At 40.6% G+C, this 26,141-nt stretch overlaps 1 protein-coding gene across 5 annotated transcripts in view; it reads left to right on the forward strand.

The window, feature by feature from the left end:
* The first annotated feature begins 312 nt into the window (after positions 1-312).
* The window catches only part of mybpc1 (myosin binding protein C1), a 48,681-nt gene continuing 22,852 nt past the window's right edge, over positions 313-26,141 (forward strand). The window contains exons 1-12 of one of the 5 annotated variants that reach the window (XM_049566308.1): positions 313-580; positions 8,905-8,931; positions 11,518-11,592; positions 13,418-13,633; positions 14,699-14,746; positions 18,493-18,534; positions 18,997-19,032; positions 19,797-19,907; positions 20,193-20,341; positions 21,472-21,589; positions 21,676-21,727; positions 22,343-22,399. In XM_049566308.1, coding sequence (XP_049422265.1) covers positions 559-580; positions 8,905-8,931; positions 11,518-11,592; positions 13,418-13,633; positions 14,699-14,746; positions 18,493-18,534; positions 18,997-19,032; positions 19,797-19,907; positions 20,193-20,341; positions 21,472-21,589; positions 21,676-21,727; positions 22,343-22,399 — 953 coding nt within the window. In that variant the 5' untranslated portion in view covers positions 313-558. The remainder of the gene's footprint in view (positions 581-8,904; positions 8,932-11,517; positions 11,593-13,417; positions 13,634-14,698; positions 14,747-18,492; positions 18,535-18,996; positions 19,033-19,796; positions 19,908-20,192; positions 20,342-21,471; positions 21,590-21,675; positions 21,728-22,342; positions 22,400-26,141) is intronic. The other 4 variants (XM_049566309.1, XM_049566310.1, XM_049566311.1 and 1 more) reach the window with 4 other exon arrangements.

Here is a 26,141-nt window from a genome sequence, read left to right on the forward strand (position 1 = left end):
AAACACTGTTATATGCAGAACTTTTGACATTTGAAAATTAAGCTATTTTGCTCCAGCTACAAAACAAATATATTTCTTATCTTTGAATTTAATCCACTCAGCCAATACATCGCAAAATGCATAATATTGATGTTACTTCTGTGTACAAGGCAGCATTAAAAAACAAACTTTTACTTATTCTCATCTAAAAAGTTGGCACAGCAGCCAGTGGGTAGGGGACAGCAATGAAGCGTCCACCACAGAGAGGAGGAGCATGCCAACTCTCTATATAAGGCCTTTAAAGCCTGTCCCTCCTGAATCTGTCACTGGTCCTCCTCTCCTCCCCCACTGAGATTTCCAAACCGTATCCCTGCGCCCTCCTCATCTCCCATCACTCTGGTCCGAGGGGTCCCAGAGGTTTTTACTTCCACCCTTTCTTCTATCATCATCTCTCTCCCTCCTGGACAAGAGGGCTACCACACCGTACCTGGCCTCCTGTGCAGTCACATTACTCTGAAGGCACCTACCTGTCCTACCTGCAGTTTTTAACTCGCTTTATTTCTGGGGAAGCGGCTCAAGATGCCAGAGCCCACAAAGAAAGGTAGGAGTTTTGGTAGTGTGGATGGGATCAGCATGTTGCCACTAACAGTAACGTCAAAGCATGTGACAACTAAAATTCAAAATATTGCAGGTTTGAATTGATGTGATAACAAAAAAAGTACATCTATGTTGATTTTTATGATTGGTTTGTGTGAGGGGAGCAGAGTCCATCACTTTATGGCTTGCCTGCCAGCCTGTTAATAGGAATCCTCAAAGTGACTTTGACAGCAGTATTGTATTACTGATGCATGCGTGTTTCTACCATCCGGGGGGCAAGAGAAGATTTGAGGTTTATGAGCAGATACTATTGTTTCCCGCGGGGGGGGGGGGGGCATCCTGGATTGTTCTGTGTGATCCAGCTGGAGAAAGACACGATGATGAAGCGCGGCAGAGGAATGTTGACGAGTGCCGAGCCAGACGCAAGCAAAGACCTGTGAAGAATGATGCAATTTTGAGCGAGTGCCGGGCTGTATGAGGATAAATAATAACCTGACTGTGATTGTGTTTCTGATGATTGATGGGAGCCATACCCCTTGGATCTGCCCCCTGCCCATAATTCAACTCCTTATTCAACCACACACAGCATCTTAACCCATCCCCTGTCCCACCCTAACACTGAATCACTCCCCAGCACCATAGCGTCCATCAACATTCCCTTTTAATCCGTTCTTGTCTGTCATTACGCTATGGTATTACTCCCACCCTCCACATTAGCGCAGTTCTTTTTGGGGTCTGCTGTCGACCCAGACATGCCCATGTAGAGGAAATGGAACATTTTGTTTCAGTCTTGGAGGCCTTCCTGCTGAGAGCCGATACAAGTTTTTAATAAACATGTTATCCTCTGGGGGAGCATTGATCTGTCCGTGGTTGTTCTTGATACCTAGGGCATGATTTGCACATAGAAGCTAATACAGTTTTCTGCATTTAAGAAATGTATTTCCTGTCTGTTTATTCCTGAAAGAGGTATCCTTCCTCTTGTTGCTCTTTTGTTTCTTCATTTGCTTTTCCCCATGTGAAAGTTCTCTGGGGAGGGGGATGTTTTTCCCTTATCCGAACCAATGGTCTAAGTATAAAGTTTGCCCCAAATAGCTCGGTCTATGCAGATGAATTAACTGGTTACCTTTTGAACAGCGGACTTTGCATTTTCAAGATCTGGTCATGGGAGCTTTTTGGCATTGATTGTTACATATGGGGAGACGGTTAACTGCCAGCTGCAAGCTTCAAAATCCCATTCCTCAAATCCAGATCTTGTCTTAATCTGTTGTTGGGTCATCTGTGGTCACAAAAGAGTAGGAGTTTGCAACAGCCAGAAGAAACTAAGCCCCTGAAGTGATGTCATGCTCAGGTTGGCCTTCATTTTTATGCACCTTGATACTGTTGATTGTGTACATTGCAGTTGCCCCCACAGTGTTCATCCATGGCCATAAACAACTCTGATCCCCTCAGAGACAAAGCCATGGGCAAATAGAGGCAGCAGATTCCAATCTACTACAAACACTACCCATAAATAGCTGCGTAGTCCAGAGCACCAGATAAATGAGAGTAGAAAAGTATTGTCTTTAAATGAGCCTGAACAGCTGAAGAGGAGGAGGCCAGCGCTGTTGTTTTAGACACCACACTCTCAAGCCTTTAAAAAGTCCAAACCAGAGATGACGAACTGGCTGAGTCGCCCGCAGATCTCTTGGGACTTAGATTCTTGTCCCGGGAATAGTTCAGAATGAGTGCACTTTTAATCCCCATCCCTTGTTCCCTTCCATCGTCCTCCACAGCCGCCAAAACCCCCTCCTGTGCCACACACCAAAACAGACATCTCCCTGCCAACTTCAGTTCAGGTTGTATCACTCAGAGGTCAGACACCTCGCTATTAAAACCTCTGACCCTGTGCCCAGAGGCCTTACAGTACTGTCCTCGCCGCCGTTAAGTTTTGGGTTTCAGTTGTGAACAAGCCCTTGTCTTCACCTCATGATATTTACTGTCCCTAAGGTCCAGCACTCTCCCTGGGCTCTGTCCTCTTTAGCTGTCGCTTTGTGTTACAGAACACCACCTCATAAATCAAACCCACGCTCAGCTACAGCAGAGAAGCCTGTCAGCAGCTAATTGCCACCCTGCTCTCAACTCTCATCAGATTTAACATAGAAGTTCCTTGTCAAAGTCCTTAGAACTAGAATAAGGAATCACAACAAGGGCAAATAGTATCATTATTGTAGGCGTATTAAAGCAATAAAGGTCTATATTAGGAAAAATTAAGCTGTCGGCAGTTTGGCTCTCATCGGAGCCTGTATGAGCCCTTCTGTCTGCACGCCAGCAGGGGCAACAGCTGAAAATACCTGCAGGGCTGTCAGCTGCACTGGGAGTCCTCAGAGGTAAAACAAAACCTTTCTCCACTCTCATTATCTCAATGGAGATGAGACAGAGAGCGAGCGAAGCTCATTCTCGGGTGTATGATGTGACCCTGCAGGATTGTGGCCCGGTGGCCAGCGATACATTGTTTTGCAGTGAGGTGGGAGTGGGGCTAATTTTGACAAGGAATGCTTTAAGGGAATCATTACAAGTGGAGGGATATCAGAAGTTAAGAAGTGATGGGAGGAAAATGGCTGTTAAATATGGTGCATAGTCAATGGACATACATGGAATCATGGTTGCAGTATTCATAGACTGGATGCAAACAGCTTGCAAAGAGACTCCTTTTAAAGGGAACCAAGGTTTCTCTTCAGATAAAGATGCTGAAGGAAGAGCATCAAGTCTCAGACTGTTGGTTGTGTTTTGCAAATGGATTTCAAAGAAATATCAGGCTGGGGTTGTCAACACATTCAGCTATTCTGGGAGAAAGTGAGACACTCAAGAATGCTGGGTATTGAAATTTCATTTCCTACTGTATTTTGAAGATATGCTTAAGATCTTTGTGGTATACTTACCAATTGCTGGCTCTAGAGAAGCTCCCTTGTATGGACCTATTCACTGACAAGATGAACTATCTATTGCCTGAGAGCGAAGCACATTTGCAAGCTCATGTCTTGTTTGCTCTGACAGATGCATCTGATCTCTGGTCTGCTTTAAACAGATTTGCAGTGGCCAGAGACGTGCTAGACCATTCATAATAGGAAGCGACAGATATGGTTTTCTTTAGGGCCAATCCCCATACCAATTATTGGCAAACAAGGAGACTAATAACCAGTATTTTGAACCAATATACATTTGCAGTAGAAATAGAGAGAGAATACAGGTGTTCCAGCAAAGTCAGTATGAGGAACATGTTTTCTGATCATTAAAGCATGTAAACATGTTCTAGTAGAGACCAAAATACAAGTATGAACCTACAAATGAGCATAATAGGTCTAGTTTAAACTTACTTAATGTTGTCCTTAAGGGGATAGTTCGACATTTTGGCAAATTCGCCTATTGCCGTAATCCCTATAGTCATATGGGTACATTACCTTTAATTATGAGTGCCTCTTGTTCAGAGATCGGTGGGGCAGAGCTGCCTGCTGCTCAGCGCACAAAATGGAGGTGAACAGTACGGCCCCCTCTCTCCCTCAAAACTAATCAAATACACCATCAAATGACTCCAAAATGCTCTTGTGGACAACTTATAGCTTACACATTCACCACGCAATGAGACAGAGTTCTTTTGAAGCGAAATGCACAGCCAGAACTACATTCCAGACGTACGGTACTTGGTGGGTGGAGTGATTTCAGACAGCGTATGTTTAGCGCAGTTACTCCCGTCATCAAAACAAGTTTGTTGAGAAGAAGCAAGAATATACAGAGGAAGAGTTACAGGTTTTGGAAGAAGAGAGAGCAAGAAGAGAGGCTGAGGCTGCCAAGCAACCAGGGGCTGAGGGGAGACCCAGAGCCGGCATGGATTGGTGGTGTAAATGTCGGGCTTACTGGCCACTTTATTAGGTACACCTGTGCAATCTAATACAATCCAATACAACAGCTCTGCCACACATTCTACGTTTACAAAGCTTTTACATTTTCAGTTTTTCTTGACATTGTCAGAAAGGTGATTATTCTACTTTATTATTGAGGTCATAGTGGGTAGTGCTGGTGTACTGGAGTGCAATATATTGAAAAGTATTCTTAATATTTTGTCCCTCTCAATTAGACAAAATTAGGAGGCCACCCCAGTACACCACCACCATTCACTATGACCTCAATAATAGTGGAATCATCACTTTCTAGACAATGTCAACAATAACCGAAAATGTATAAGCTTCGGGGAAAAAATCATGGTATAGCCGTTCTACTGGATTGCATTAGATTACACAGGTGTACCTAACAAAGTGGTCAGTGACTGTATGTTACATACATATGTTGATGGTGGGATGGGACGAGAGTACGCCTCAAAATAATCACCGGAACACGAGGAGAACATGCTAACTCCACACTCATAAATCACCACAACTCCTGAGGGAACAACAACATAAAATGTTCCCTAGCAGTCTGTTTATTCCCAACAATAAGAAGTAATGCCAGTCACTTCACTATATGCTCTGGGCAAGCACTTATCCATAACATAACCACAATAACATTTGCATTTTAGCCGTATTTACCATGCTTGGGTTGTAGGCTAATGTTACTCAACATGGAGGTAATGTTACAGCAGAGAGATTGCTGAGCAAAATACACAACGATCACTTACCACGTCAGCTCGTTTTGTGATGCCGACAGATGGTATGGCAGTGGCTTAGTCTTTCAAGAAAAGCGTTTGAACCATTCCTGAGCTTCCGCGCTCCATCCTTTCACTGTAGTCCTCCGGTAAAAAATGGTTGGAGCTAACAAACATTTTCCAGACCATTTCCACAGGCGTGTTGGGGTCGATGTCCAGCACAAATAGCCATTGTTTCATCCTGTCCGTATTTTTGGTTGGTACTACGTGAAACACTCTGCTCCATGTCTTCGGCTTGTTACCGCAACCTTTTACAATACATGTGTAAACCATGATTTACAACAACACTCTGTAAACTTTTCTCAAACTTTCTGCTGCGTCCAGCTGACGATACCGCAAATGCAAGGCTGCAAGCAATAACTACAGCACTGTCTCAGCTGTGCACTGTGTCACTCCGCCCAGTGGTTTACTCAAGAAAGTAGTTCCGAGTATTTGCTGTCCACAAGAGCGTTTTGGAGTCATTTGATGGTGTATTTGATTAGTTTTGAAGGAGAGAGGGGGCTGTACCGTTCACTATTACTACTACTAGATGACTATTCACAGTTCTCGCAGTTCCCAAGTGGTATTTCATAGCCACTGTATCTTTGACATACAGTTCCATTTTTTAGAAGGTGCAGGACTGCTATGGGGGCTAACCTTCAACTGTAAATCCTGTATTGCCTGAGAGCGAGACAAATTTGCAAGCTCATGTCTTGTTTGCTCTGACAGATGCATCTGATCTCTGGTCTGCTTTAAACAGATTTGCAGTGGCCAGAGACGTGCTAGGCCATTCATAATAGGGAGCGACAGATATGGTTTTCTTTAGGGCCGATCCCCATACCAATTATTGGCAAACAAGGAGACTAATAACCGATATTTTGGACCGATATACATTTGCAGTAAAAATGAATATCATAGTGTCAAACTTTAATATAACACAAACTTCACAACTCCAACAGAAAACTTTGTTCAAATGCCTTTAAGCATCCTATGTATGATTACATTAAATGGTGCAAAAATAACTTTTCAACATTATCTTTACAAAAAGATAATGTTCTTGCATGTATTGTAGCCTGCCTTCCCTGATGTTGGTAAGTCGCTCTATAATACATCTCCAAAACGCAAGTTGGTAGTGGTGTTTCAGTAAAGTCTGACTGATTCAACTAACACATCTAAATCCCCCATGAAACATGGTTCAATAGTGACAGTAATAAAAACAAGCACAAGATTTGATTCCATTATAATTCATATAGTCTCTATATACAGACTCTACATCCAGTGAATGTAGAGTCTGTAGGCAAACCGCGGAGATCTTGCCTCCGGAAGAAGAGCAGAAGAGCCCAGGTTTCCCTGTTTCTGTTTGTAGTCCGTATGATATTGACCAATCACATTTGAGCCGGCTGCAGTTGTTACCAGGTTAAACGGTCCGTGCGGTGAACTAACGAGGCGGAACATAATTGGCCTCACTGCAAACTCTGAATCCATCGCAATGGTTCAGCATATTTACTTATATATAAACGGAAGATGGAAACGGAGATTCGCCTCCTCCGCCCAAATCAAACCGGAATGCCAAAAAATCGGGGGTCTGCCCCCAGAGGCTGTATTGCCGTCTGCCGGAAGTCAGACGCCGAATACAGCCGATGGGTTCTGAGAATGTAATTCATATGGCTCAAAGACAAAACAATTATCTTTTGCTAGACATGCTTTCCCAACAAACACAACATGCTAAAATTATTAGCATAGGCCTATGACATTTTACACTGCATAAATTAGCCTAGCGGAGAGTGGAATTTTCCTAAAAGTGACAAACATGACGCTGACTCATATTAATGGATCCGTTTCAGGTTGAATGCCCATCGGCAATTCCACATTACATTCGTCTGGTGTATGAAATGTCTGTACTGTCAGTGATCAATTTTGTTTATAATTCATAAACTATGATGAACTCATCATATTTATCACCTACACCCAGACGCTGTCTCACTCCCTTTTCCTCTCCTTGCAGTTCTCATACTTTTACAACTTAAGTTTCATCCAGTAACTACTATTAGACTAACAGCAGAACGTTACTAGCAGAAACACCAGGAATTTTTACAACTTCATCATATTAGATTTTAATGTTTATTACAACTTCAGTAATATGACACAGAATCCTTCAGTGCTGTGTCAGGCTGTCACTTTTGATGTTTAACCAATTAGATAGAGCCATTGGTGAGAAAATGACGAAAGCAGCAGAGCAGAGACAGTAGACAGAGGCAGGCAGTGGAATCAAAGCCAAAGTATCGCATTTTTCAATTAATTTATTTTATCGACTATCATAAAAATGCTGACTTTGGTGCCTGATAATCCATCAATCCTTAATTTACAATTGCTTATCAATGTGGGATATATTTGGGACAAAGACTGTAAAAAGGAGTACTGTTGGGGCTTTTCGAAAACAACCAAGTTGGTTCTGTTGAAGCCACTATCATGTCAGTATTGAACCTATTAGACTGTGTGTTTTTGCTAAAAGATCAACCAATCATTATGTAGCTTACACTGCTACAAAAAGCTACATGCTAACGTCAGGGGAATCATGTAATCGCGGTTGTTGATGTTGTTAATTTCTCCCCCATTTCAGATCATATTCCTGCTTGAACATGTCCAGTTGTGTTAAGTAGCTTCTATTGGTGATTTTTCACTGTGAAAAGTGCTACTACTCTCCGTTACAGTCATTCCCTGGCTGCAATAATGGCACAGGAAGACCCTTAAACTCTGACTTATCAGAGCAGAGTGGGTTATTTTAGGAGAGGGGCTTAGAGAGTGAATACAGGTGTTCCAGCAAAGACAGTATGGGGAACATAAAGTGTTTTTGGATCATTAAAGCATGTAAACATGTTCTAGTAGAGACCAAAATATAAGTATGAACCTAAGAAAAAAAGCATAACAGGTCTAGTTTAAACTTATTTAATGTTGTCTTAACAAACAACAATCTTCACTAGCAGTGGAAACTAGCAGCAGGTAATTTAAGATGACTATTCACAGTTCTCACACTTCCCAAGTGGTATTTCATAGCCACCGTATCCTTGACATACAGTTCGGTTTTTTAGGAGGTGCAGGACTGCTATGGGTGCTAACCTTTAATTGTAAATCCCCCTGCCACATAAACTTTTCTCAGCAAGGACAAAAAAAAAAAAAACAGGCAGATCCAGATGTTTCATGACTTATCTGAAACTCCCATGAGTATCAGACAACCTCTCATGGCTCTGTGCTCCACTAACCCACTATTAACAAATGAGGCAAAAAATTTTAACCCCATCATTGCATGCCAAGGGCTGTATGGATGCTTTGATGTGTTGGGGCCTTGCATGAGTCCTGTTACAGGTTTTGAATTTCGTATCCAAACATGTTTCTGTAGCTACCCCACCACCACCACCATTAGCTTCATAAGTCTAGACAAGGCAGAGGGCAAACAAATGGTGTGTCATGGGGGCCTCTATCATAATCAGTTAAGACAACATGGTGTCTACGCATGAGGAGCCAGTCATCCGACACAAAGATGATATGGCTTAGTGGTGAATGGATGTCAATAAAATAAGTCAATGCGTGCAATTGGACAGAAATCTGTGGGTGATAAGGACTGTGAGAGATCTTGTTATCATGTTTGACAGTCATGTGTTTTGTTTCGCTTTCAGATGAGGTGCCAAATGGCCAGCCAGAAGGTGAGTGGACGGCAACAGACATCCAATCTCCCCCTGTCACTTCACAGTCTAGCAGATTATTGCTGCACAATGTATGCACAAGAGCAGATTGATCAAAACAAGAGTAGCTGCACAAGTGAAGGAAGAAGAAAGCAAGGGAACAAGAACCCAAATTTCTGGAAAGAGAATATTCTTGTCCATCAAACGCCAAAACTTGTTTGCACAAAGATTTATAGGTACAGGGCAAAAGTGAGCGCATCTAAGCATATAAGGTGACAACCGCAGCTTTGAACTTGGCGTGAATGTGCAAACACAGTCACATAGGAGTGTAAATGTGGAGCCAATAGTCGGCAGTATAGACAAGCTGCTGTGCTCCAGAGTGGTCTGTGGTGACGACCGAGCTGTCAGTATCTCTGACATTCCTCTCGACAGCCAGCTGATCCCTCTCTGTTGATTCAGCTGACGCCCCTGCCGCCCCATGTGAGCAAGGTGCTGGCATGCAATTGGCTTTTTGCCGCCACTGGGGTTTGACCTTGGAGCTGCAGCATCTTGAGGCTCCAACACAGTCGAGGGGAAGAGCTCAGCTTTTTAGGGGTGAACTAAAAGTGTTACGAGTTGTCAGATAAATAACTCATTCAAGGTTATTCAAAAATGCCAGTCAGATCTTAGCTGTAGCACAGAACAGCAGTGCACTGGCTCATGATTTCCATTGTCATTACCAGCACTGGGCAGGTAACGTGAAAAATGTACTTATTACATATTACTTACTAAAAAAGTAATTAAGGTACCTACCTATTTACTCAACATCAAATTAATGGGATACACTGCTTGTTATATCGCCTTTGTCAAAGCTACTTTTGCAACTCAATAGACACCACACTAACAAACAAAGCCAGGTGAGTCCTGAATTTAGGCTTACCTGTGGCTAATGTTTTCAAGCTAGCCATGAAGACACAAAATGTAAAAAACGCTGCCTTCAAATGGAACCAGTGAGCAAGTGGATATGACATGAAAAGTTACGTACACCATATGTTTAGCATTCAAGTGGTTAAGACGCAAGAACTCAGCTGCCAAGCAACGGCAGTATGAATGCTACTTTGCGTCTAGAAGCCATTGAGGTACAATCTAGAAAGCTAGGGAGTGGGTAGTGTAATGCAGAAAATGCAAAGACATAATGTCATAATGCCTTTACATAATGACAGACAGATGAGACCACTGGTAATATCAACATCTCTATACGACTAAAATTACAACACATTACCTCAACAACCACTGAAAAATTAGCTTCCATGGCGTCCGTGAACTTGTGTACTCTGAGCTTTCAGAAAATTTCTGCAGCCAGGGTTACTTGAAGGCAGCATAAGACATCTTTGGAATTGCAGAACGTCGCATATCTCTACTTTTGTTAAAGGCTAATCGTACTTCGGCGCTAAGCTAACATGTTTGGGATCAAATCAGACTGGTAATATCCCTATACCAAACTCCTAATGAGACAACAAACAAGCCGACCCTGCATAATGTCAAAGTGTCAGAGTATTATACAATGCATTACTGCCCAACACCGGTCAAAACATGTTAAACAACACGTGGTCATACAAGTGCACTGATAACTTGCATTTCATGACCCAGTGAAGCCATTTTCAGTGCAATTGCTCTTGTTGCCAATACAAGTATGCCTTATCTTAAACAGGTTATTACACAATTACTAAGGCTGATTTGTTCATCAATTCAGATGCAGACAGACTGTCTGCACTGTTGTTTGCAAGTGATAAGATCAGATTTGTTGGGTGGGTTACTGTGGTACTGTGTGATCTCCATATCGTCCCCCATAGTGCTCTGCAAGTAGCATGATGGACTCTGCTCAGCACTTGGGTAGATGTCGATTTGACGTTGTTGTGCATAATGTTGCGAGTGACGCAATGAAATCCAATTTAAGCAGCCAGAGTGTCTGTAGAGACGCATCTGTTGAAACCCCACTGGAATTACATTTACAACCACCACCAAATGTTGTTTGGATCCGATTTGCAAAAAAAAAAAAAAAGTCTAGATACAATCTTGACATGCCAAAAAACAGATGTGGGCTGGCAGTCTGGACAAGGCCAGAAAGTTTCAACACTGCTTGGCACTTCCAGAGAGTGCTGCAGTAGTAAATCCTACACTGCTAATACTTTAGGAATCTACAGCAAACCACCACTACACCTTGATGAAAGTATAAAGTATGATTTAGTCTTTAGCCTAGGTATTATTTGAATTTACTGTGTCTATTAGTGGGCATTTTAACTGTGAACCTCATTGACATTTCATAATCCTAACCTTAACACATACTGTACTTTTATTAGCAGGAAAACAGACCTACAATAAGTTTTTTCCCTGTGTATGTCTGTGTTGCATCGAATGGGAGAATAGTATGATTCATTATGATGAAGTGTGAATACAGGCAAGTGGGCATAGATGTGTGAGTTAGTACACGTCTGTGTGTTTTTATGTCTGTGTATGTTTTGGTGATTATGTTTGAGTGTGAGACTGAGAGAGGCATTGCAGATGCTGAAGCTTTGTGCTTATAAAAAGCAGCTGTTCCATCCACCACTATATTTGTCACATGCTCAGAAAGTGTTGCCCCAGACAGTAACGGCCCTGCCCTGCCCCTTCCTGAGATTTCCCTGGAGGTTTCTCCACCCCCAGGTGGGTAAACCTGACGCCCCCTTCACTCTCCCCAGAATGTTGCGTTCTTTTGCACATCACACTTACATCACGTTTGTTTGGTGTGTGCCTTCACGATTTATTTTTCTTCACTTAATTCACTCTGAGAGGCCTGAAACTGCACTGTTCTTGTGTAGGTATGATTGCTCGACACACCGTATGTTCACACAGAAAGTTAATTAGGTTAGCTGTAAGATCACCTCCGCACTATCTCTGCACTTACCCACATGCCTGCTCTGCTCTGCCTGCATTTGTCATGACGCTTGGTTCTGACAGTAACGAGTGCTGTAGCTGTCTTCATGTTTGTGTTAGTGTGTGCCATCTTGGGTCATCGCACAGGAGGCATAAAGGAATACGGGATGTTTGGTTTTACTGACTCTGTGGGCCTTAGTCAAAGGCCTGCTGTCTAAATTCAATGATACAAGCTAACAGATAATTTCATACATACCGTATGAGTCAGTAAATCCCTGCCTCCTTGATTACAATACAGTATAGATATGCAATGACCAGATAGATGCTCCAATGGTGCAACTGATCAAAACATGATACATGATGGCATTACATTTTTGCTTTGATTACAGATATATTTTGGACAAAATTGAATGATTTGGTTGAATCTGAATGATGAATTTGGGTTGTTTCTTTAGCCACACTGGCAGCATGGCTGTATTGAATTCAATGTCAGTTTATCGGTCCACCACTTTGGTCCAGACTAAAATATCTATTGGATGGATTTCCATAAAGTTTTGTGCAAATATGCATGGTACAAAGAGGAATCCTGTTGATTTCAGTTGTCCTCTGATGTTTCCATCAGCTCAAAACCTTAATTTCTCCAAAAATGAAATCCAATGATATGCCCATCAGGGTCAGAAGCCCATATGCTGTGCATTGGTGCGAATTAGCAGAGGTGTGGACTTGAGTCATATGACTTGGACTCGAGTCAGACTCGAAAATTTGATGACTTTAGACTTGAATTCACAAAATCAAAAAAGACTTACAAATGAACTTGGACTTAAACATTATGAATCATAACTTCACTTGGACTTGAGGCTTTTAAGTTGAAAATATTTAATATTTTCCCCCACATCACTTTGGGAAGAGACTTAATACACATTCTCAAATATGAAACAAGTTAAATACAATACAGGACAGAAACATACAATATTCATTCTGTTGGGCACTCATTGACGTAGGATTTGTCAATTTTGACTTGGGACTTGACCCAGGACTTGACTGTCTTGATTTGGGAATTGCCCAAGACTTGCCTGTCTTGACTTGGGGCTTGACATAGGATTTGTCAATCTTGGGGCTTGACCAGGGACTTGCCTGTCTTGACTGCGGACTTGATGTAGGACTTGTCACTCTTGACTTAGAATTGACATGGGACTTGCCAGTCTTGGCTTGGGACTTGACTCATGACTTGCCTCGCTTGACTTGGCACTTGAGTGCAAAGACTTGAGATTTACTTGTGACTTGCAAAAAAATGACTATGTCCCATCTCTCCTAATTAGCAAATGTTAGCATGCTAGCATGCTAAATAAGGACGGTGATCATGGTAAACAATACACCTGCTGAACATTAGCATGTCAACACAGCTTGTTAGCTGTGTTTAAGCCTCACAGAGCAGCTAGCGTGGTTGTAGACTCTTTAAAATTACCTTCCCTACTCAAATGTCACCAATTAGGACCGTGGCTAACTGGTCATTAGCTATTTATACCCGCACCATTTGCAAGCATTGCCCTGCAGGGCTGCTAGTAGTTGTGCTCCATGCTTGCTGCTCCAGCCTAGCGCTTTATCTGCTGTACAGAGCCGGTAGCAGAGGGGAAAGAGCCAGTAGAGACTGATGGGAAGAAACCAGAGCCCACAGAGCCTGAGCCACCACAGCCTGTGGTGGCTCAGGAGCCAAGCCCCACCGAGAATGGCTCAAACCAACCGCAGCCTATTGAGGTTGTGGTAAACGAGCAAGCAGAGTCTGGTAGCTCTGCTGTAAAGGAAGAGAGCCCTTGCTCTCCCCCACTAGCTGGTAAGTATGCTTCTTAAATTTGAATCAGTCCCATTTCTCTCTCAAAATGCATGTGTACCCCTCTAGCTCGTTCTGGTATAATGCTACTGCAACAACCCCTGAAAGTCTTACATTGCAGCCGCGCACTTCATGGCTCAGCAGCATGGCAATAATGACATAAAGCCTAGATTTACTCTCAGTTAAAAGCGAGAAGAGTACATGTACTTCCCTGCTAAGAATGCTATGGATTTCACTCTTACTGGTTGGAGACATGCATTAACTTATCATTTGTTTTTAAAACACTGTTCTAATTCCTACATGGCTTTAACTGCATGCAGCCTTCAAAGAAAAAATACACTTGTATCTCAGGACTTTATGGTGCCATCTTCAGAAATGAGAAATAAGAACTAATGTAGACTAATGAATAAGGACTAATGGATGAAGTACTGACTAAATCCTAAAATGGCAAACTGAAGGTGATACTATTTGTGTGAAAGGTGAGTCATCAAACCTTCTTCTAAAATCGATACATAAGCAGACAAAAACACATATACTAAACAGTGTTGATACGGCAAATGGCTGGTTTCCTTCTGTCGGTTTTGCTTACATAGTATCTTCAGGTGAGTTGAACTGATTTTGAGAGAGAGGATACAGCTCCTGGGAAAAAGGCGGAGATTCTTTGAAGTTACACAGGATTTTTATGCTTTTGTTGGCTGGGTCATGAGCATTCTTTTGCAAATATGAATTGCACCTGCTGCTTAAAGGTTGATTTTTTTATTACACAACCATGTGTGTTTATGCGTGCCGCGGTGCTAGAGAGCTTGTGCTTTTGATTCTGTGGCTTCAGAAGCTTGCGGTAATGAGCATTCGTGATCCCACACTCTTTTATCTCTAGTCATTAGGGTTAAATCATGGGACGATGTTTTGGTCTCTTTCTTCCTGTCCGAGAGCTGCATGTCAAGCTCCATTCTTGTCCCGCATGTGATCGACGGCCTTGTTGGCCCGCCAGTCTTGTGTCTTGTTGGCCTGCCAGTGATGGAGCTTTCTGATAGGTGGGTCTATTTGTCAATGACACATTTATTGCAGGTGATGATGATGCCCCAGCCACTGCCCCATCCCCAACACCCCAAGCAGGTTGGTACCCTTAACAACCCTTACTACTTTCTAATTCATTCCTCTTCATTTCACCCTTTGGGGATGGCTGCAAAGGAGCACTCACCTTAAGTCAGGCTCAAATCAACTTCCATTGCCTCATGGGTGCGTTTACGAAGACAGTTTAAGTACTTTAAATTTTAATCATGAGTTACTGTTATATTAGTTTGTCAGTTGTATCGTGGCGATTGAATTTAATGTTTAATTCATCCAACAATTTTGTTTTCTGGTGTGTAATGTGCATTTCAGCCTCAGGTTCGTGGCAAGTGGCAGAAATCTATGCCACAGTTGAAACGCTATATATGTTTTTAATCAGGATTTTTATGTCCAATATTCTGATGTATGTCCGTGCACTGACATACACATAGTAAATGTGTGAATTTTACATGCAAATACTCCTATAAGCACATCATCCTTTATTTACTCATCTGAAATAAAGGTATGAATGTCAAAATGATATTTCACATGTATATATTATATATACAAAATAAATACATGGTTGCTAAATGTGCATATTAATATACATGCACATTATTGTTCAACAAATTGTTTTTAAATCTTGTCTATCTACTAAAAGGGAATGCTGCTAAATTTTCGTTTTTTAATAGATTGTTTCTATGTCCCAGGACAGTTTGATATTACTTAACATTAAATCATTGCTTTTGATTATTACTGATAATCATCCAAACTTCAGAATGAAAATTAAACATTACATTTTACAGTATACCATTAAATTGGGCTCTGATTTGTAGCTATTGTGAGAAAACCAAGCCACCAGAACAGCATCGGGCCGTTGTGGCCAAACCATGAATGTATTAAGAGAACTGGATAGAGCGATTCCGTTCCTTCCTAGGAGAGTTGCTCAGTGGCGCATGAAGCAAAAACTGAGCGCCACCAAGTGCGGTCAAGCGTAAACTTTCAATTTAGCACTCTGCTAACTCGAATAAGGATAAAATGAATTAATCGTGAAGCTCTTCTAGACTTTCCAAATGTAATTGGACCAAATGGATGGAATCCTGATAATGACGTGAGTCATTCTGTTGCAGTTGTAACGCTCAAAAAAAATGTATCCACTGTCTTTTCCGCCAAACAAGTCAATGGGAAGTGTTTTTGGGCCATAGGGCATCATATTTGGCCTCTACAAAAATTAGCTTCAACGCCCAGCGTACTTCCTGGGGCCGTGAGCCAAATGTAGAATTACAACTTCCAGATTTGTCACGTGATACCATCGGGCCCAAAAAGACCTTTCTCAAAGACTTACATTGTGAAAGACATGTCTGTTTTTTGAGCTAAAACCCAAGAAATGACCCATTTCGCTATCAGAATTTAATCCATTCAGTATAATAACATTTCGGAAGTTACCCACTCGGCCAGTGAAAGTTAACGACTTAGCTGTGGTAAAGTGCACTTGCTCTATGGGCCCCCGATGTGAAAGACAACTTCATACCATGGAAATCGAGCTTTTTTGGCTTCATGAGCCACTGAGCAACTTTCATATGAATGGATGGGGCCCTGCCTCCAACACTATATCCAGCTCCCTTCATACATCCATGGAGAGAACAAATCATGCCAACGAATAGCTAACGTTACATGTCAAACTTGTCTGGACATTGGCATTCCCTTTTATGTTGATAGACTTGCTTTTCCTAAATACTCTGGCATTTGGCAAATTCAATTACTTGCTGTCTTGATATCAATTTTTTTTCTGTGCGTCCAAAACTAGCTCAGAGACGTACATATTTAAGCCTGGAATTAGAAGCAGAATCTTTTTAGATAAAAGGGGGAAAAAAGTGCCTCCCAAGAACTTAAGAGTTGTCTTTATCTGATGTTTTATCTTGTTAGTTACCAAGCTAACCCCCAGTATCCCCGCTAGTCAGATTTTGTTTGGATTTGGTTACAAGCAATTTCACCATGACAACATCTGTGATTCTTTGTGCAGCTACTGCACCCAGTTATTGGGCAAAAAATATCTGAAGAATGTGTAAATAAGATGGTTTAGAGTTGAGAAAAGGCACCTAAATGTATAAATTGGTAAGACAGCAAGTATGTTTATATACCAAAATGGCAGAGTATTCAAAATTATTTTGCTTTTATTTTAATTTCACTTTAGTGATATGTAATGAGTTGGGACTCTCTTAGAGACAATCCTGGATGTTTCCCATTTAAAAAGCATGATAGCTGCTGTCTGATGGGAAGGTTAACCAGACATACCAAATAAAAAATAAAAAAAAGTCCTTATCCTTGAAGCCTTTTGTCTTGTTAAACCAAAACGTACTTTTAAAAAAAAAAAAAACTTGAAAACTCTAAAGATAAAGCCTAAATTAATCATTTGTGTGGCTTGTCCAAAAAAGTTTTCGAGGCCAACTTTTTTGCCTTTTCTTACTAGTGTACCAGGCCAAAATGGGGCCATGCCCCGGTGACATCTTTTTTCAAACATAGACTCTATAAAATAATCAACGTAGCCATCATAACGTCACCCGCTGGTTTGTGGACTCGTTTTGAAGCCCTGAATTTGGCATTTTGGCTGTGGCTTTCTTGGATTTTAGGTGCCAGACATGGCCCCATTAGTATGAGAGGGTGAAGCTAACCATAACACTTTCTGCTAGCTTGGTTAGCATTATGCATTGACAGCTTTACTTCACAGTGACAATGCTGATTGTTGCGAGCAAAAAGAGGCTTCAAAACATTAAAACAAAATGCACTTACATGAAAACTAAACATCAGACCTCAGTGATGACCAATCACTGAACCTTTTTAGGCGAACAAATTGCTACAAATCAATTTTCACGAACTGAGAACTTACTGAAATAGCAACAGTTACGGCCTAGACTCTGAATCCTGGGTTACGCCATAGTTATGTTACCTAACCAGCACTGCTGCTATGGTAGCGACTTGTCAACAGATGGCACTCACTTGACAATAATAGCAGCCACGCCGTGAATTATGCATAAATTAGGCCTTAATAACATTTAAATGGGTGGGTTATATAAAAATTCAACCCCCACAGAGTAAAAATCAATTTAGAGACTAAAACCATTTTTTGTACGAGGCTGTAAACATGTTTATTTCTGCTGTACATTTGGCCATTTTAACATGGGGATCTATGGGGATTACCTCACTTTTGGAGCCAGCCTCAAGTGGCCTTTCAAGGAACTGCAGTTTTTGGCATTTGCCTCATTTTGTCTTCCGGCAGCTTTTTAGTCACCAAAACTGGGTGTTTTAAACCAAAACATGATCTTTTCCAAACCATAACCACATTGTTTTTGTGCCTATACCTAACCACATGTTCACCACCACATCGTCGACACGTGAAGTTACAATGAGTCTGCAAAATAATAATGTACAAATTAAGTGGTTTGCAGAAACGTAAAATGCCAACCTTTATTCTGGCGATGTGGCTGAAAAACAATGACATTGTCCAAAATGCCAAATATCATGCATCAAAATTGTAGATCACAAACCACATCACAGTGGTTTTGTCCACTTTTTTATACAGTCTATGTTTAACTTTATTTCAGTTTTACAAGAGAAAGGCTTTAAGGGTGAGGGATATGTGGTCGGTTGGGTTAACTTCCAAGCAAAAGACAAGCACACAGCTGCATCCCTGAGCTTTTCAATGGAAAACATCCAGCAGCAGCTAGTCAAACCCACACTGATGTAGACACATACACCTATAGTATTTGAGTTTATCCTCATTAATTTCAATGACAACTGTGCTTTTTTCACAGAGGAAGCCAATTCACTCAAGAAACTCTCAATTGAGCTGCCTAGTAAGATCTCTCAAATCCTGCCACCATTTTAGTACCTCTGAAACCAGTAGTCTACTTTAAATAAAAATCACCCACTGTCTGAACCTAGGAAACATGTTGGAGACATGTTTATTTATAGATATTTCTGTGTGTTTGAAGGTTAGCTTTTCAATAGAAGAAAGTGAAGATGTTCAGAATGTAACTGCTAACATATTAACATCTACCAAATAATACAAATTATTTTTCTTTACGTTAATTACACTTTTGGGGTGGTACATGATTATGTTGTTTTTTTGTCTGTACACATAAATTGCCATTTATGTGACTACACTTGGAATTCAGATTCAGAATTCCTCGCATCAGTGCTTGCAAATCTATAATTGCTTGTTGGTTTCACTTTTTTCTGAGTGTGTGCTTGCTTCAGTGGACTTTACAGTACTATTCCTTACAATATGCTGTAAATTTCTCTCTGTCTTTGTTTAGATGATAGCGTGCCAGCCACGGGGAGAAAAGACTCAGGTAATAAAGTGGTAGTCAAAAAAAGACTGTTATGGAATTTTTTCTATTCTAACTACACTCAAAGAGGAATTTAGATCGGTATCAAGAAAATCCGATTGTTGTTGTTCCCTGTTTTCCGTCATAGATGGTCAAATGGGGCCTTTCTAGCATCTTAGCATAATCCAGGCTACTTTCGCGCATCAATATGGTATGCAACATGAAAAAGATTTTTTTCCTCACATCATAGCCCCAATTCCTTGAGCTGACGTGATGGGGTGTCTGGAAAATTAAATCTTTTTCATGTGCATTAGGGTAAAGGATTAAAAATTAGCAGGCAACATCTGATAGACAATTTTGTCAATGGGGAACTGGCATAAACTGTGAAGACAAGACTCGGACCTCCCATTGCAAAGAAGACTGGAGCATCAGTGAAGAATTTACATAATCTTTTATATTTTGCTGAAAATGTCCCTTAAATGTGGTCGGCTATGCTACTTAGACGCCCTTCTTGTGTTTCATTTTGTCTGTTTCATGCTTTCCATGTTGCAAAGAGCTTAAATTCTGCTGATACGAGGTGTGCGAGGTGTGATGGCTGAAAGTGAGAATATGTGTCTGTCTGTTACTGTCTGTTTGTCTGTATAACTTTCCTCTGGTAAGACTAAAACTTTCAGATCAGAAGTGAAAGGTGGGTGTATGAATTCCTCAAATGTATACTGCTACATTTTTCCCTGCACAATGACAGTGGAGAGCAGTGTATCATGTATGTGTTTCTCCTGACTGACCAGTGTGGTCTCTGGGAGAGGGCCAGGGCCCAGAGGAGCTGGAAAAGCCCATTGACACCCCACCACGGTCAACCCTGCTGATAGAGAGCCCCCAGAGTGCCTCTATCTTTGTGGGTGAGTGACAGAACAACAAAAGGGAATTAAAGATGGTAAAAGATTGGAACATTGCCTGAAATGTGTAACTATTTCTAACTATTGTAACTTCCAAAGGGACAACAGGTTCACCATCTAAATTTCTAGATTGATGTCACAATGAAAAGGCATTTTGAGAACATAGTGCCATCATAGTTTTAATGTTTAATTTAATCAACTTTCATTGCAATGTATGGTTTATTAATTGGGCATTCGGACTGTTGACACTTTTTCTCTGTGATCACGCTGTATTTTCTGCATCTAAAGGTGGAGATGCCAACTTTGTTGCCAAGGTGGAGGCCAAAGATCTTCTCCGCAAACCTACTGTCAAGTGGTTTAAAGGAAAGTGGATGGATCTGGCCAGCAAGACAGGAAAGCACTTACAGCTAAAAGAGACCTTTGACCGACTGACCAAGGTACTGTACAGCAAAGCCCCCTCCCATCGAAGCTCCTACATGAGCACAGCCCAGTCACCAGAAAGAAATGTTGGCTTTGTGCGTTTCTGCAAACCACAAATACGTTACATCTGTACCTTTCATACATATCATATCAGTGTTTCTAAAGTGATGTAATGTCTGAGCTGACTTTGTCACCTAGGCAAGGTGCATGTCAAGCTGCAGACCACTGCTCGGACCAACAAACAACAAAACTGGTTGTGTTTCGGTTGCTGTTTTTCCACCCAGGGGAGTGGCACTAAAAGAGTTTGTTTTCTACCAAGACATTACTGCTTTTTGTGTCAAGGTAGTACCATAATTAGTGGTTGTTTTTTACTGAGACATCGCCATGTTTCCTGCAAGGATAGTACGACAAGAAGCATTTGTTTGTCACAAAGACATTGCTGCATTTTTTTACCAGGATGGTACCATGAAAAGGGGTTGTTTTTTACTGAAACACTGTTGCTTTCCCGCCAGGATAGTGCGTCAAAAAGCATTTGTTTTTTGCCAAGATATCACTCTATTTTTTGCCAGTATAGTACCTCAAAAAGTGATTGTTTCGTCTAGTTTTCTGCCAGGATGGTGTTACAAAAAAGTGCTTGTTTTTAATCATGGCCTCGCTTGCATCACTGCATTTATTGCCGCAATAGTACAACAAAGTGGTTGTTCTTTACCAGGACATCCCTGCATTTTCTGATGGGATAATGCAACAAAAAGCGGCTGTGTTTTACCAAGACAACGCTGCAATTTCTGCCGAGATAGTGCAACGACAGGCTTTTGTTTTTCACAGTGACATAGCTGTGTTTCCTGCTAGAATAGTGCTAAAAAAAGTGATTCTTTTTTACCAAGACATCGCTTCATTTTGGGGTGGGATTGTGCCCCAAACCTTGATCAAACATGTTCTCTTACTAACCATAACTATGTGGTTTTTGTTCCTAAACCTAACCACATGTTAACCACAGCGTTATTGACATATAAAGTTTCTCTACAATGTACAAATGTGACAATTTGCAGAAATGTAGAATGCTAGCATTTTTCTTGCCGCTGGGGTTTGTGAGCACAACTTCACAAAAGCACTGTTGAACCAATTTTTATATATTACTCCCTGGCAGATACATACATTTGAGATGCACATCATCAAGGCCAAAGAGAACTATGCTGGAAACTACAGGTGCGAAGTCACCTACAAGGACAAGTTTGACAGCTGTACCTTTGACTTGGAAGTTAAAGGTTTGTTAAAGCATCAAAGTGCCTTGTATTGATTCTAATATGTCAACAAAATACAGACTAGAATATGTGTTGTTACTGTCTTACAGAAGCTGAACAGGGCACACAGAATATTGATATTCGATCAGCTTTCAAAAGAAGGTAACGAAAATACTGTCAACAGTAAGCATTATGAATTCAGTATGCAACAGTACAGTATTTTTTCACTTCAACTGAACAAACCAAGGTATTTATTCTAGAAATAGAATTAATACTAATACATGCTCCTGAGTAGTGAAGAAAAGGACATTTCACCTTGTAGTAATATTACTGTACGACATTTAAGTGTGACAAGATGGTTGTAATAATGTCATTAACCTTTCTCAAAGGTAATTACAAATCAACCAGCCGACTCAATGTGTAGTTAAAGGCCAACTCTTGCATTTTAAGTCTCCCTCCAAACAATGTGTCTGGAAAGCAATGCAAAGCATCCCAGTGTCACAATGTTGCTGCTCAGTAATGTTGCTCCAACATTGCACAACTACTGTGGCAATATTGGCTGGGACCGCTCTCAAAGTGTCTTATGCAAAACACCTTGTTTCAAGCTTTTATCAGAAAAAGACAAAAAAGGGTTTTTGTGTAAGCACCAATCGGAGCTAATGCAACGATTGACATCAGAGCCTGTGCTTTGTGTTGCTCTTTTAGCATTGTTTTCTAGTGCCTGTATCTGTTTCATCTCTGATTAAATCTTTATTAATCTCTCCTTGTTAACAACAGCAGTGAAGGACAAGAAGATGCAGGGGAGCTTGACTTTAGTGGTCTCCTTAAACATAGGTGAGAATCACATCCCGACCCTGAGTGGTTTTTGCGCTTTTCAGAATTCTTAAGCCCTTCTCTTTTTTTTTTTTGGATGTGCTTCTTTTCTCTTTCTTTCAAATCTTTTGTAAACTGGATTTGTATTAGGCTACTGTATGAGTGGCAAGTACATTTCAACTGATGAAAAATTTTGTTATACCAGAGGTTTTCAAAGTCTGATACTGTGGGCTCCCCCTTGGACAAAATTGAGACAACTGCACCCTTCCCAACATCCCCATCTAATGGCAAAAAAACATTGATAGTGCAATATGAAAACATTAATCTTAAATTTTTTAGTCATATTATTAGTCTTTGTCTTACTTCAACTTACTTTACCCAATGACCAGCCAGCCACCCATTAGAAGTAATGAGAAGGGCTCATTCATACTCCCTTAATGAACATAAATGGATCCTCTCATTTCAAACATTTAAACTGTCAACACCCGCATACTTTCATGAGTCCTTTATGTTGATATAGATACATCCATTAGATGGCACTAGAGGGCAGAGTCAGAAGTTTCAACCAACAACAAACGATGGCGGAGGAGGTTGTAATGATGCACCTTGTGAAGGAGGCAGCGTTTTAGACGGCGGTAATCTGTGAAGCCATTAAATGAATCGCAACATGCAAATGGAAAATCCTCTTCACTATAATACCGATTTGTTCGATTCCGGCATTTATAAAATGTCTTTTCCTACAGTCGTGCCTTGCTTGAAATATGCTACACTGCCCCCCGCGTCTCCGGTGGTATTCCCCAGTTTCATCTATGTCCACAAGCTTTCAGATAACATACACAGATACGGATGACATGAATGTAGAGTATGGACAGAAGGCTCCCTCCATGTCTGTATACGTATCTAACAATGAGCATACACGAGCCAGGGTTATAAGTACCAAAGTTTTTGTTATTTTTATTGCCTTTATTTGTTTAGATTTTGGTAAACTGGCACCATTAAAAGAGACAACTATCACTGGATTACTTTGATACAGAAAAAACTTAAAATCACAATGTTTATCAGGCAATTTCCTGAGTAAAGAGCACTGTTATTCTATGGTTTCTAAGTGGTAAGGTTATGGACACTTATTTGTGACAGTCATTGGAGATAATCATGTCCCCTAAAAATATTTTTGTGTCATCAGACATGACTGAGTTATGAGTCTGAGAAACGGTGCAAATGTTGGGAGGGGCGCCTCACAGCTTGAAAACCTCTCGTTTACCAAAGCTACTGTGGTGGCTCAAAATAAACACCATGATGCATATTTCAGATGATACAATGCAACGTTAAAGTGTGAGTACAACTAGTCCTAGGCAGTGACACTGTTCACCGGCGAAATTATACATTTATTTTGGGCTTGTCTCTTCTTCTCCCCTACATATTCAGAAATCAAAGGTTAGTAGAGAGAAAATCATAGGTTTTAAAACGATTAGACCTTACTGCGGGTGAGTACTGTATAATCCTGTAGAGTCCCCAGCATGACATGTAGCTCTAGGAATTGGACGAGCAAGAGTGTTGGCCTACTGTAGTACGGTAACACTTCATTTGAAGGCAGCATTCCTAACCGCTCTGTCAGCAATCAGTAATGATGGAAATGGGCTTTGCATCATAAACTATCAGAGGTGACTGCTCTTCATCGAGTCGTGAAGTCAGACACCACCTTTATGAGGCAAAGTGCGCCATTTTGGATTATTAATGATATGCTTGTGGGCCATAAAGAAATGATGCTGTAAAATAGTGTTATCTCTACATTGTCGTTTTATTTCAACTTAGAAATATAAGGCAAATACCACCATGTTTATTTCAGCTTTCTTCATAATTGCCTGAAAATAAACAGATGAGAAATACAAACATAGAATGGAATAATATTTGACGCTATTCACCTCCAATCTTTCAGACATTTGGAAAAATGTCTACGAAAGAAAGGGCTGTCTGAATGTTCTTTATGTTAACTAATGAATACACTCATGTCCAGGGCAACGTGTTTATTAACTTGGGTCTCACAAATCTAATGTCTTCAATATCACTACCTAACAGTGTCGGAGCATCTCTGAAGTGATCACTCAAACCAACAACAAACAAAGGGATGGGCCAGTTCGTAAGAGCAATAAGAAAGATGTTGAAATCATCATTTAAAATCTCTGTTGCAGGTTTCCCCTCATTCCCTGCATGCTGCATATCATGCTATCATGTTATTACACCCGAGTGTTAAGCATTACAATAGGATGAAACCCACAGCATTTTTCTCACAACATGGAAACAAAAACTCTCCTTAGTGGATTTGTGTCCACTCATGTGTGCTAATTTTAATCCTACAACACTGATGAAACTCAAATATCCTCCATAATTCAGCTCCCTTTTAGTGTTTCCTCTTCATCCTCAGTGCATGCTAGAAACCTTAAAAAGCCATTTTACAAACATTATTGTGAATTCAGTAGCAGTCCTAAATATAAAAACACTGTAATGATAAGAAAATCTGCTAGGTGGCCATTAATGTGGCACATCAGCAAAGTGGAATATCTTTTTTGTTTCCTCCCCCAGAAAAACACACCTATGATTTCCTATTGTATTTAACCTAGTCAGGGACCTTAGAACGATGACCAAACCCCAGGAGATAAAAGTTGGAAATGGTAACAGGACTGAAAAGCGAAAGTAACTATATTTTTTATAACAGTAGCACAAACCTTCTTTGAGATAAAAGTCAATATGTGATAGACTGATGATTTTTTCTTTTAAGTCCTGATGACTTAAAAGATTTTATTTTGCAGTTCATGTAAAATATTTGTAAATTTTGATCATCAAACTATCTTGCACACCATAAAAGCTCTAACCTCTAGACAAGAGATTGAGATTAAATAAGAGATAAACTAAATTCTGGTACACAAATTTATTTTCAGACTTTTCTCCAATCTTTTTTTTCTTCTTTTGTTTAATACTATACTGTTGTTACCCAGAAAGAGACAATCTGGGAAGACACAACTCTTCTTTGACTGAACTGCTCATAATTTACAGACATGCAATGAGCAGTCATAAGGGGCTTTGAATTAAGGGGTTAAAAGGTTGGTAAGCACTGGTGTAAAAGACAGACTGGTCCTCAGTGTTCCCTGTAGATTTCCTTTAGTTCTTCTTTGTAACAACATCCTAGGGCTGAGCAATATGAGGAAAATAAAATATTATGATATCTTTGACCAAATATCTCTATATCAATATTGTGACAATATTGTAAGGTTGACAACTGGGGCTTTCACAAAATATTTACTCAATATCTTTGATAAATAATCATCAGTAAAAGGCATTGCTGGACCAAAGGAATTCTAAGAACTCTCCTTCTAATTGTGGCCGAACTACAAGAACTAGGAATGATTGTAGTTCAAAGAATGCCATTTTGAGGAACTTTTTTAGCTCCTATTTCGGAGTAGGTACTTTTTCAGCACAAGAGGAACTGTGAGTGACGTAAATGTACAGTGATTGATCCAGACGTCGTAAGTATACATTGATTGGTTGAACACAACCAATGCAGCAACAGCAATCACCATTTTTAAAACCCATTGGCCATGAAAAAAATGCAAGAAAACCTGGACAAATAGACCCACAGTGAAGTCCAGGTTTTACCGAGCATGTATATGCTGGTAGAAATACAACGCGACTTTGACAAGTCAAAGCAAAAGTGACGTTGCTATACCAACCACTGGCCGACTCTCAGTGCATCACTTCAGAGTACCTA

The sequence above is a fragment of the Epinephelus fuscoguttatus genome, linkage group LG22 (genome assembly GCF_011397635.1).
Source record: "Epinephelus fuscoguttatus linkage group LG22, E.fuscoguttatus.final_Chr_v1".
Taxonomy (NCBI): domain Eukaryota; kingdom Metazoa; phylum Chordata; class Actinopteri; order Perciformes; family Serranidae; genus Epinephelus; species Epinephelus fuscoguttatus.